General features: G+C 45.4%; 2 protein-coding genes across 3 annotated transcripts in view; both read left to right on the forward strand.

Moving 5' to 3' along the window:
• The window catches only part of LOC119274346 (beta-fructofuranosidase, insoluble isoenzyme 3-like), a 2910-nt gene extending 1248 nt beyond the window's left edge, over nucleotides 1-1662 (forward strand). For both annotated transcript variants that reach the window (XM_037555020.1, XM_037555019.1), the window contains 4 exons: nucleotides 60-549; nucleotides 657-1060; nucleotides 1174-1267; nucleotides 1370-1662. In XM_037555020.1, coding sequence (XP_037410917.1) covers nucleotides 60-549; nucleotides 657-1060; nucleotides 1174-1267; nucleotides 1370-1564 — 1183 coding nt within the window. In that variant the 3' untranslated portion in view covers nucleotides 1565-1662. The remainder of the gene's footprint in view (nucleotides 1-59; nucleotides 550-656; nucleotides 1061-1173; nucleotides 1268-1369) is intronic.
• A 3765-nt stretch (nucleotides 1663-5427) lies between these two features.
• LOC119279066 lies at nucleotides 5428-10871 on the forward strand. The gene is made up of 4 exons (XM_037560474.1): nucleotides 5428-5583; nucleotides 7772-7870; nucleotides 8863-9439; nucleotides 9563-10871. Exons 1-4 carry the CDS (start codon nucleotides 5428-5430, stop codon nucleotides 10588-10590), a joined length of 1860 nt encoding a protein of 619 aa, XP_037416371.1. The 3' UTR covers nucleotides 10591-10871.
• Nucleotides 10872-12116: the final 1245 nt, after the last annotated feature.

Here is a 12116-nt window from a genome sequence, read left to right on the forward strand (position 1 = left end):
CTATATATTGTGCTATGAGTATACATAAAGAATATATGTTGTACCTTGTATATGTGCAGACACTGGAGGTTGGTGGTGGGCACCAAGGAGAACATGAGGGGGATTGCGGCGTTGTACCGGAGCCGAGACTTCAGCGAGTGGGTCAAGGCGCGCCACTCGTTGCATGCGGGACTCACCGGAATGTGGGAATGTCCCGACTTCTTCCCTGTGGCGGTGGTCGGAGGCAGCCGTCACCACCAGCGCGGTGTGGATACCGCGGAGTTGCACGACCGTGCTTTGGCCGAGGAGGTCAAATACGTGCTCAAGGTGAGTCTAGAGCTGACACGATACGATTACTACACCGTTGGCACCTACAACCACGACAAGGAGAGGTACACCCCTGACCCCGCCTTCCCTGACAATGACTACGGCCTCCGCTACGACTATGGTGACTTCTACGCCTCCAAGTCCTTCTTCGACCCGGCCAAGAAACGCCGAGTGCTCTGGGGCTGGGCCAATGAGTCTGACACCGTTACCGACGACCGCCACAAGGGCTGGGCCGGCATCCAGGTCACTAGCTTACGCTGCCACATGAACAAAACTATTTTTGCTACTAGTATGTTTTCTACCGGAAGTGCTGAGATCGAGATGTATTGTTGTTGCTGAATTTTTTTCAGGCGATACCAAGGAAGGTCTTCCTGTCACGGAGTGGGAGGCAGCTGATCCAGTGGCCTGTGGAGGAGGTCAAGTCGCTGCGCTCAAAACACATCAATGTCAGCAACAAGGCTGTCAAGGGTGGTGAGTACTTCGAGGTCACCGGCTTCAAATCCGTGCAATCGGATGTTGAGGCAGCGTTCTCGATTAGGAACCTGGACAAGGCGGAGAAGTTCGACCCGTCATGGCGAACCGATGCACAGGGGCTATGCAAGAAGTTCAACTCGCACGTCAAGGGCGGCGTTGGGCCGTTTGGGCTCTGGCTGCTGGCCTCCGATGACCTCGAGGAGAGGACAGCCGTCTTCTTCAGGGTGTTCAAGACCAACGACACCAATTATGTCGTCCTCATGTGTAATGACCCAACAAGGTAACATATAAGATATAACTCACTCAAGTCACACTATTGCATATAATGTTGAAATGTTGGACTATCCATGCATCCTGATCCAATAGTAATTCCCTATGATCGTTATGAAGCAGGTCGTCGTACGAGTCTCAGATCTACAGGCCGACCTTTGCGGGCTTCGTCAATGTTGACATAGCCAAGACCAAGAAGATCGCCCTCAGGACATTGGTACGTAACTAACCACATGACCAATCATCAAAGTATGCTCTGATTAATATCTATGTCACCGTTGCAAGAGGGGTCTAAGCCATGTCGCGAACTTCATTTCAGATTGACCATTCTGTGGTGGAGAGCTTCGGGGCCGGCGGAAAGACGTGCATCCTGACAAGAGTTTACCCGAGGAAGGCCATTGGGGACGACGCGCACCTCTTCGTCTTCAACAACGGCGAGTCGGACATCAAGGTCACCAACCTGCACGCGTGGGAGATGAAGACCCCCACGATGAACGAGCTGCTGGAGCAGTAGCCGCGGCCCAGAGGATCGAGGAGTAGAAGTAGCCTAAGCCTAGCCTAGCCGTAGCTAGCTAGCTTATTAGTTTCGCTGAGATGGATCAATTAGGAGAGCTGAAGTTAAAAATGTAATTCTACACTTGCTGCCCACGGAAACATGGGAATGAATAAAAGTTTTAGTGGATGAGTCCATTTTCGCCTTGAAGAATTGCATATCAGTTTATGTCCCTTTTTGTTCGACAAGCTGCTGCTGAACTTCCAGTTAAATATCTCCAAGAGATTTCTAGCTGTTTTGACATGCACATTTTCTAAGGTGTTATGTTGATGTACATGAAAAAGGCACACAGCTAGTGTTATTTAGTTGTCAGTTAAGAAAACTACATTTTTGTTCTTCTCGTCCTGGCTGCAAGCTGAGATGTAACTAAACCAACAATAGGTAAAATTTCCGCGGAGTATGTGATTTGGTACATGGCGGTTGGAGCTATATATATGAAGGTTGAACATCATCCATTATTAGTGCTACTTACATGAAGCTCTGACCTTGAGCATAACCCCTGATAATCTTGTACAAGCATAATAATATCTTCAGTTGAGAAAAAAGTGCTCAAGCAGCGTGGATGCATGCTAACATATTATTTGAGTTTAAGGGAGACCGGATCCAAGATTTCCCCCAAAGCATGTTCAGAAAAGAAGGGAGGACCGTAACATCAATGCCTTCAACAAGGAAACGGTGACTGTAAGCGCCGCCATTGACGACTCCAGCCTCAGTTCGGAGCACGACTTTCGCTAGCAGTCTCGCCCTACCAAACCCATGGCCCTGCCATCCCATCCAGCCTACCACCTCCGCGACACGTGAGCATCGTGCCACATCTCGCCCTTGATAAGTCTCCGACGCATCTATATTTTCTGTATGTTTCATGCAAGTATCTTATTTTTTATGTAAACTTTGATATTTATTTGGACTAACCTACTAATAATTGCAAGACAATCACAATTTCTTGTTTTCCCTTATGTGTGTAGGAACTTCATGGAAATTCAATGAACTATGAAAAAACTTCAAGGTCCGGTAAAATTTGGAGTTACTACATATCTGTCCATGCAAGTCTAATTCTTAAAGATCATCACTTGGACCCCTTAAGATTGAGTCAAATGAAGAAAATCAATAAATGAAATTTAAACTCCACATCATAGCAAAACCATAGCACCTGGAATCACCCAATTCTAAGTTCGTATGCACTGTGTGGGCCCAACCCAATATTTACAAAAACTGCCACTTTCAAACAGAGTGACAAGATTGACTCTAAATCCTTCCAAACTTGATGGATTCGAACGTGGTTTGATCCTATGGGTAAGAAAGGCTTTGGAGGGGCCTAAACATGTGCAAGGGCCCTTGGATCAAAGCCTTATGGGTTGGATGGCCGAGATTGGAAGACTTGACCTATGTTATTGGGAAACCCTAAATTTCCACCCGGGGGGCACCCTTTGGTGCCAAAATTGCAGCACCATAGCCTCCATCTATAGAGTAGAAAACCCATCTCCAACAAAAGAAAGGGGTACCTTCCCTCTCCCATTCGGCGGACGTGGGAAGGATGCCGGAGGACTCCACCATTTCCGCCACCATCTTCCTTGGAGTAAAGGGTTCACCACTGTAAAAAAAATTGTAATCTACTACTAAGACATGGTGTTTGATTCAAAGAATAATTCACCTATGATTTGTTTCATTGTTTTCATGTCTGGGTAGTTTTCTTTTGTCCTATTATAGCAGTGTTTCGGGATGCTTAGTATGCATTGTATGAATTGTTATTGTATTATACTAGGGTGTTAATATAGAGGTGCACACTATATTGAATCACCCTTTAGGGTAAGCAATCTGTTATGAAAAAATCATTATGCTAGGCCGGAGCGACAAAAGTCGTTTCTTGAGTTCAGGAATTATAACATAGGCGATTTGAAAGGAACCCTAGAGGAAGTTATGGCAACAGTTAACGTTTTACCTGAATAAATCTCAGTATTTGTGGATACTTGCTAGGAAAACAATTTTAAGTACATGTGAAACCATTATTTTGCAGCATGTAAGTACATGCCTCTGCCGCATAACAATTCTAAGAAGTTTGTGTACTGGGTATGCTATGTCACCGATTGCCTAGAGAAAATTCCACCGCTACCTTCACAACCATAAAACTTTCTCTCTTTTTATTTTTACAAACTACTCCCTCTGTAAAGAATATAAGAGCAATGATCTAAACGCTATTATATTTCTTTACGAAGGGAGCAATATATAATAGTATCTAACTATTAACTTTATCATTTTATCTTAGTTGTAGATAGATAATTTAAACATAGAAACGTTTAGTGGGGTGTTTTCTCCTGGGCGCCAGTGAGGGCGATATAGGAGGTGGCAGGAGTGGGGATCAAGGTAATAATGAGTTTTTTTTCAATCACAAAGTGAAAGGAGTTTTTTTTTAGAAATGATAAATACTGAACGTTCGGGATTTGATCATGGAAGATCGAACATTTTTTATGACAATTTTAGTTGACGCGAGGATAAAAAGTTTAGGTGGCAAGCACCATAATTTTCTGGCAAAAAATAAACTTAAAGTAGATTGGCTATGTTTACCAACTAAACTTGCCATGGTAAACAAATATAAATTGTCAAAATAACATTTTGTTTAACATGGTCAAATCCGGACTTATGGATGTTTTTTTTTCGAGAGTACGCCAAAGGCGTACCATATTTTTATAGAAGGCAGAAGACAATTACGAGAAGCTACAACTCGTTGCAAACAACAAGTGTAGACAAATACCACACCCAAGCTAATCTAAAGAAAATCCTCCGCACACATAGCATACATAACGCAAAGGCGCCTACCCTAACTAGAGCAACATAGTCGCGTCGCGACCAACACCGATCATCTCGAAGAGTAACAACTTCAATTGGACTACCCTAGTCGACGCACCAACCATCCTTGAATGCCGAAGAGGAGATGGCGAGTAGTTGACGGGACTTGGCTGGTCCTAAGAAAGCTACCATCTTGAGCTCACTGGCAATGGCGTACATTGCGCCCAGAACCTCCAGTGTCGGACCAACCACATACACCGGAGGACCGCATTACAGAATCACCAAGCCATGTCTCCACACCCGGTGCTCCCAACAAAGAAACGACGCAGCAACGCCGCCATCGCCGGTCCAAGACCTAGGCTTTCGCCCGGAGACGACAATCCGAACAAGAGGGGGAAGATGGCGACACACCGTAGCAATGCCTCCAAGGAGGGGAACGATACCCGTAGCAATGCCAGCACCGACCAAAGACGTGCATGATTTTCATTGATAATGTCGCCCACCTCTCATCCCTCGCAACAAATTGGGCCACTCATCTGTAAAGGATCACACCGCAGCACCTCGCCATCATGGATGTAACATCGCAGAACACCTATGCCTAGCACGACCGAGGGCACTCAGACCATCATCCACCTCCCGCACAGCCGGGGAAAGCAACTCTAGACCACCTTCCCGACCCAAAACCAACACGGCCAGGGGCCGCCGGCGCCTCAAGCAACGGCTGAACGAGCCACTCCTGCCGGACAGTCACGCACAGAGAGCAACCCTCGACGCCTGGAACCCACAAACAGAGGAAAACCAGTCGTCGGATGGAGCTCCCTGCAGAGAGCTGCTATTCCGAGCTCAATCTCAGATCCAACACCGCTCCATCTCCTCCTCCTTGCACTCGCCAGCAGCAGCCCCCACACCGGCTTCACCAGGAGGCACAACGCACCCCGTCCACCGCAGCAGCTCCCGACCGCCGCTAGCGAAGCCCACCTGGGCGAGATCTGGTGCCTCCATGACCGGGCGCGCCGTCCCCTCTGAGATATGTCGCCTCTATGACTGGGAGGGCCGCCGCGCACCAACACCTCCTCCACAAGCCCGCGGCCGTGCTCCGCCTCCGCCTTCACATGCGCACCTTGCCGCCTGCCACGCCACCCGCCTCATCGCCAGAGAGACCACTGCGCCGCCTGCTTGACGCCACTCCCCCGCGCGTGGGAGGCCCGTCGGGGCGCGCAAGACTTCGCGCGCCGCCTTTGACGGCCAGGGGAGATCGAGGAGGGGGGGCGCTCGCGGGGCTAGGGTTGGAGCCTCCGGAGCCGCCCGCGGGAGCGGCTCGGGAGGGAGGGGAAAGTTTTTCTTATGGACGTTTTTTAACTTGTGAATAAAGGAGTTGGGCTGTTCTACACGTTCTTTCTGCTGCGCCTCTGTTCACGGTGGGTCCCACGACGCAGAAACCCCCCACGTGATGATCGTAGGCGCTCCTCCCTTTTCTAGTTTTCTGCCCACCCGTGGCCGTGGCTCCTCCGTCCTCTCCGCCCCGTACGCTCTTGACTGACTGAACCCATCCGGCGACCCCTGCCTCCCTCGGAGGGCATTCCCCACCCCACCAGATCAGCCCCTCCTCCGTTGGACCGCGCTGCCGTGAGCGCGGAGCGAAGGCCTCCGGTCGATCCGTCCTGCGGGTGAGGAACCCCCGTCTTTCTTTTCTTGGAGCTGATTTTAAGCTGGTTCTTGCTCGCTGCTCAACGATCCCGGCTGGTTTCCTTGCAGAGCACCGATCGCGCTCTGATTTCCGGCCGTTTTGTCGGAGCTTGGAAGGGGGACAAGCGGATGGGAGGGGAGGGGGGCGAGGAAGGAGGTAGCCTGAAGCCGTGAAGGTGGGGTGAGAAGGGGAAGCAGATGAACCAAGGTCTGCTGCCTCCGTCTCTGTCTTTCTCTTCCAGATTTGTTCTTTTCAGATGCCCTCTTTGCGATTTGCCAACTCTTTCCTCGTAGCATTCCAGAGCTCACTGATCCCACCAAAGCCAGCTTAAACTAGTAGTACTAGTAGTATGTTGAACAGTAAAACAGAGATCTCCTGACATTGGTTGGTCGTACTAGTTAGCTGTAATATAATTTGTTTATGCTAAGCACACCTTTCAGCTAAAGTACTTGGCCCACGGCACAGGAAAAATTAAGGTTTAGCGACGAACGAGCCTGCTGCTCTCCTAAATTGCAATCATCAAAGTTTTCTCCGCCAACCAGGGGCGTCTTCGACTTCGCTTGACGAACTGCTGTGAACAAATCCTGCAGAAAATTCTAGATTTTTGCAACTGGAGTTCTTCAAATTCGCTCGCTAAAATATATGGGATGTTCATGGTTGGATGCATGAAAGTAATGTTAATACATTTATCATTAATTAACAGTAATTCCACTGTTTAATATTTTGCCACGCGTATTAAGTGAAGAGAGTTCATGGTGCTTTAAGTTGGAGAGGCTGTCAAAGCCAAAAATAGCAGTTAATTAAGGAAATATAGTTATTTCGTTGATATGATATCAGTATCTCAATTCTGAAAGAGGGGTTAGTTGAAAATCCAGTAGTCAGCTTATACTAGTGCTGAACTTATGGATTACTAAATCTGCGGAATCTGTGTAAGGGAATGAATTTCTTCTTTGTCATCTGCACATGGTTTCACTTTTTATTGATATACTAACATGGTCTGGTTTTGACATACGGATTCAATATAATTTTGTGGTACACAGAAGAGTAACACATCAAAGACAACGCAAATACATAACCATCAGCATGCCTTTTTTCCTTACTGTTTTTTCATGGTTTCTCTGGTCATCTATGTGCACAGTTTGATCCAGTGAAGCTGAAGAAACTTGGGGCCAGCATTTAAGAAGAATTGGCCCGTAACAGCTGGCAGTTCTTCTACTATAAGGTTTGCAATTTTCATACCCTTGCTATTTGTTTTACTTCTTTATGGATATTTACTTAGATGGTAACTTTGCTAAATAGTTTAAACAGCAATTTTCCAGTATGGTACCATAACCCTGAATAAAAACATCCAGCTAGTAGAATTGAGCTATGTGATTGAAGTGCCGCTATTCAATATTTGTTAACATAACAATTTCACTCAGATTTACCCTGCAAAAAAAATAAATCATTCAGATTTATGATCCTGCTTGGTCTAGCATTGCAGCTTTATTTTTACATGACCAGACTACCTTCAGCCAAACAATGTTGTAGATTTTCAGTAGTAAAAATCAATGGTCTGTTCTGTGTCATCTTAAGAGAGTACTGAAGAGCTAGATTATTTCAGAGCTCAAATTTTATTCTTTTTTGCATGGTTAAGATGAATTACGCGAAGCGATGTTACATTAAAGTGTAACTGCAGTGCCTTTCTTATCTTCCAGCACTGTACAGTTGGTGCTGCTGCAATTGTACTAGTCAATGGGGTGAAAGCTAAGAACCTTGGCCTTCAAGTTATTGCAAGGATAAAATTTGAGCTGAAGGTAGTCTGGTCTTGCCTTACATGCCTTTCATTATTCATTGCTGGTGAAACAAATGTTGTTTGAAAATTTTCGACCCATTATTCTTGTTAATGAAGACTTGTACAAACATTATCCTTTCCTGTGTCTCAAAGCTGTGAACCTAGCTAATATCATCCAATGATCTTTTTCTGTACGATTCAATGTTATTTTTTCTCTTTTCTTGTTATTTTGCATTAACACTCATTACAACTTCAAGTGCTTGTATTATTTACAACAGCTCCAGCTCTTGCTATCCTAAAGGTTATAGCAAATTCAGGTCTCAAGACAAATAGCCTCATTCTAGTGGATACGATCAAGAAAGCGACAGTTTGGTCACACTTGGATCCGGTAAAGCCATTTTTGTTCGATTTTTAGCAATGTCGCTGTTACTTTTAACTCGACACATGGAGATGCTAATTGACCCGAGCTATGTGAAAAATTCCATAATTGAGGAAGAACTCTAATTCTTACTACTACTCGAGCTTCTCGACCTCTTGTGAAATCTATTCATTTAGCAAAGTACAGAAGGAAATGATAGCTTCATTTTCAATCAAGATATACTGAATGGATATGTAGGAATCAAAGCAACCGCTAGAGCTCTGGAATCAGAGTTCTTTGAATTTGCACATTAAAATATTTATGACGGGTTATATGAAAATAATCTTACTGAATTTGTCTTCGATAGTACATTCATTGTTTTTTTTACCACATGTACTAAAGAAGAGAGTTCATGGCCGGTGCTCCAAGTTAAAGAGCCAGTCATGTTATAATAGCTACATAAATGTTCAAATATCTCGATTCTTAAAAAGGGTAGGTGACTTTGGTTATTTTTATTATCCTTGCTACTTGTTTCTTTTCCCTTAGGGGTGAAATGTCTGATGGATGGATATAGCTTCAGCTTGTTTTTATTCCTGCACCATTCTTCATTAATCATTGCTCACGCAATTTTACTATTTCAGGCCACAAAATGACTAATAGATTTCATAGATCTGAGTGATCATGATATTACTGACTTGAGCAGCAGCGATGACGAGACTGTTCAGGAGGATCATATTGCAACTCAGCACCGGGCGGCGTCGCTTGATAGGCAGACTATGCATGTCATGGATGGTGAAGGAATCCAAGATGTGCAGGCTGCGTTTGTTGCAGCTAGTGAAGGAAGGCAAGATGTGCAGGCTCTGTTTGCTGCAGCTAGTGAAGGAAGACAAGCGGCTGGTGATTGTGGACATGCTTTGGAAATCACCACATCGTCCTTGGTTACGGAAAAAGAACCTCTTGTTGCAGCTAGTGAAGGAAGCCAAGATGTGCAAGCTGTGCTTGTTGCAGCTCGTGAAGGAAGCCAAGATGTGCAGGCTGCGTTTGTTGCAGCTAGTGAAGGAAGCCAAGATGTGAAGGTTGTGCTTGTTGTAGCTACTGAAGGAAGTCAAGAAGCTGCTAACTCTGGAAATGGTTTGGAAGCTACAGCATTGTCTTTGGTTACTGAAAAAGCACCTCTTGATATGGCTGAATCGCACAACTGTCCTCGCTCTCCCACATCAGCGCCGTTCCCCAGTATATTCCTCTATCCCTTTCTCAGTACAGTTGTGTGTATCAAGCAAACATTGCAACAAATTATTATTATTTGAAGTGAACAGCACCCTTCCTAGAAAATAAATTAACATTGACCTTCTGCAGGCCCGACTTCTACCGTTCTGAAGGCTCCGACCTTTGAAGGTGGCGATGCAAAGCTGGTAAGAGGGAAGGTGAAGCGTCCCAGGAAGAACTACCACACTGGTACTCCTAGGACAAGTCCTAGGTTTGAACTGAAGCCTGTATGTCGGAACGGGCCTCTAGAAGAGCTGCCAGCCGAGGCACTGACCTCTGAAGGTGGCGACGCAGAGCTGGTGAGAGAGAAGATGCAACATCCTGGGAAGGATTACCATTCCGGCACTCCTGGGACAAGTCCTAGGTTTGAACCGAAGCGTGAATGTCATAACGGGCCTGTGAAAGAGCTGCCAGCCGAGGCTCTGACCTCTGAAGGTGGCAATGCAAAGCTGTTGAGAGGGAAGGTCAAGCATCCTCGGATGAACTACCATACCAGCACTCCTAGGATAAGTCCTAGGTTTGTACCGAAGCTTGAATGTCATAACAGGCCTGTGGAAGAGCTGCCAGCCAAGGCTCTGACCTCTGAAGGTGGCAATGAAGAGCTGGTGAGAGGGAAGCTGAAACATCCTAGGAAGAACTACCCTGCTGGCACTCCTAGGACAAGTCCTAGGTTTGAACCAAAGCGTGAATGTCATAACGGGTCTGTGGAAGAAATGCCAGCCAAGGTTCTGACCTCTGAAGGTGGTGATGCTGAGCTGGTGAGAGGGGAAGTGAAACTTTCTAGGAAGAACTACCATACCGGCACTCGGACAAGTCCTAGGTTTGAAACAAAGCGTGGATGTCGTAACGGGTCTGTGGAAGAGCTGCCAGCTGAGGTTCTGACCTCTGATGGTGCTGATGCAGAGCTGGTTAGGGAGAAGGTGAAACATGCTAGGAAGGATTACCATACTGGCACTCCTAGGACAAGTCCTAGGTTTCAACTGAAGCGTGAACGTCACAAGGGGCCCGTGGAAGAACTGGCAGCCGATCACATGAGGTTCCGCACACTAGAAGAATTAATTGCCTCTCCTGACAATGCAGAATCTGCGAAGACCCCCTCTACCGACTCTCTGAACTAAGGTAGTTGACTGAATATGATGCCCATGAAACTTTCAAACTGTTGTTGCTCTAGATTGTCTCATGCATGTTTATGGAACCACCATTGTTGCATTAGTAGTGTGGCTGGAGCTCACAATTTGCCCCATGTATCTCAGAATTAATATTCCCATTGCACCAAATCCATCTAAACTGTAACTTGTGGCTGACTGTTGACTGCCATACTTTTGATGTTCATGTGCATTTCTGCGATATAATGTCTGACACACTGCTTCTAGTTAAAACCTCAGAAAGACTTTGAACTTGTTTTGTTTGTCATGCACATTTTGATGTACTTGGAAAAGGTACATGTGTGCTGCTATTTGGGACTTGAGAAAACTTTCAGATTGAAATTTGTGAAAGAAACTACACTTAAATTTGTGGAAAAAAAAGTGTGTTTGGTACATGAAGCCCGAAGCTATATTTTAGTTCTGTTCACAGATGAATTTACAATTGTGAAGGCTGAAGACCATCAGTACTTGAAGAATGTTGTTCCTTGGGAGTTGAGAAAACAACACCAGGCTGCAAGCTGAGATGTAAGTGTGCATTAATCATGTAACCAACCAGCAATAGGTTGAAAATTGTGAGCAACTGCAGTGTGAAATTTGTGAAAAACTCTGATTTTTATGTGGAGGTTGGGACTATATTTAGTTGTGTTCACTGGGGAATTTACAACTGTTGAAGGTTGAACAACTGTTGGAGGTTGGGACTGGAAGTATTTTCCTTTTGGCGAGGGTACTTGCTCGAAGTTCCGAGCCTGAGCATATCCTCTTATAATTTGTGAGCAACCGTAAGCATAATAATATTCTGAAGGCATATTGTCTGAAATCGTCTCATATTTTTCAAATAACTGATGATATTCAGGACAGGGGTGTTGTTGATATGGTTGGTTCAGAAACAAAGATATAACACACCAGGATTTATTTGAATCGTGAACGCTAACTTTTGGAGCATGCGATTTCTGTCTTGAAATTCCTTTTGGAACTACATAATCCAGGTTGCTCAGAAGAAAAAAAAACAAGCACGCACAAGACTTGATGCTAACTATGAAGAGAAAATTGTAGACATGCCAGCTGCATGTAACGAAAACGGAAAGAGAGCAGGCAATGGTTAGTGAGCGTGAAGAACTTCATTTTCTTTTACTTGTTCTTGTTAAGTGAACAACCGAGAGATATTTCAAAAAAAGAGGGAATGTTTTGCGCAGTTAGAAAAGATGTTAAATGCAGGATTTTTTCCCTAGAAATTTGACGTCTAATATCCTTTGGGGGAAAAGCTATGAGTGGACATTTTTTTTAAGTTTCAATTCTTTCCTTCTTCTTATCGAGATACATATTTCAATTCCTAGAACGGTTGAAAAGGGTAAAAAATAACACCAGCTAGATGTATAGAAGTAGTAGTTGAAAGAAGCTGATGCTAAGTGCATCTCCAAGGCGGACCCGTAAACCCCCGCGACAGTCTGAACCGCGCTGTTCGGACCGAGGAAGTCATCCAACGCGGTTGTATCGGCCCG

Source organism: Triticum dicoccoides, chromosome 3B (genome assembly GCF_002162155.2).
Source record: "Triticum dicoccoides isolate Atlit2015 ecotype Zavitan chromosome 3B, WEW_v2.0, whole genome shotgun sequence".
In the NCBI taxonomy this organism is placed as follows: Eukaryota; Viridiplantae; Streptophyta; class Magnoliopsida; order Poales; family Poaceae; genus Triticum; species Triticum dicoccoides.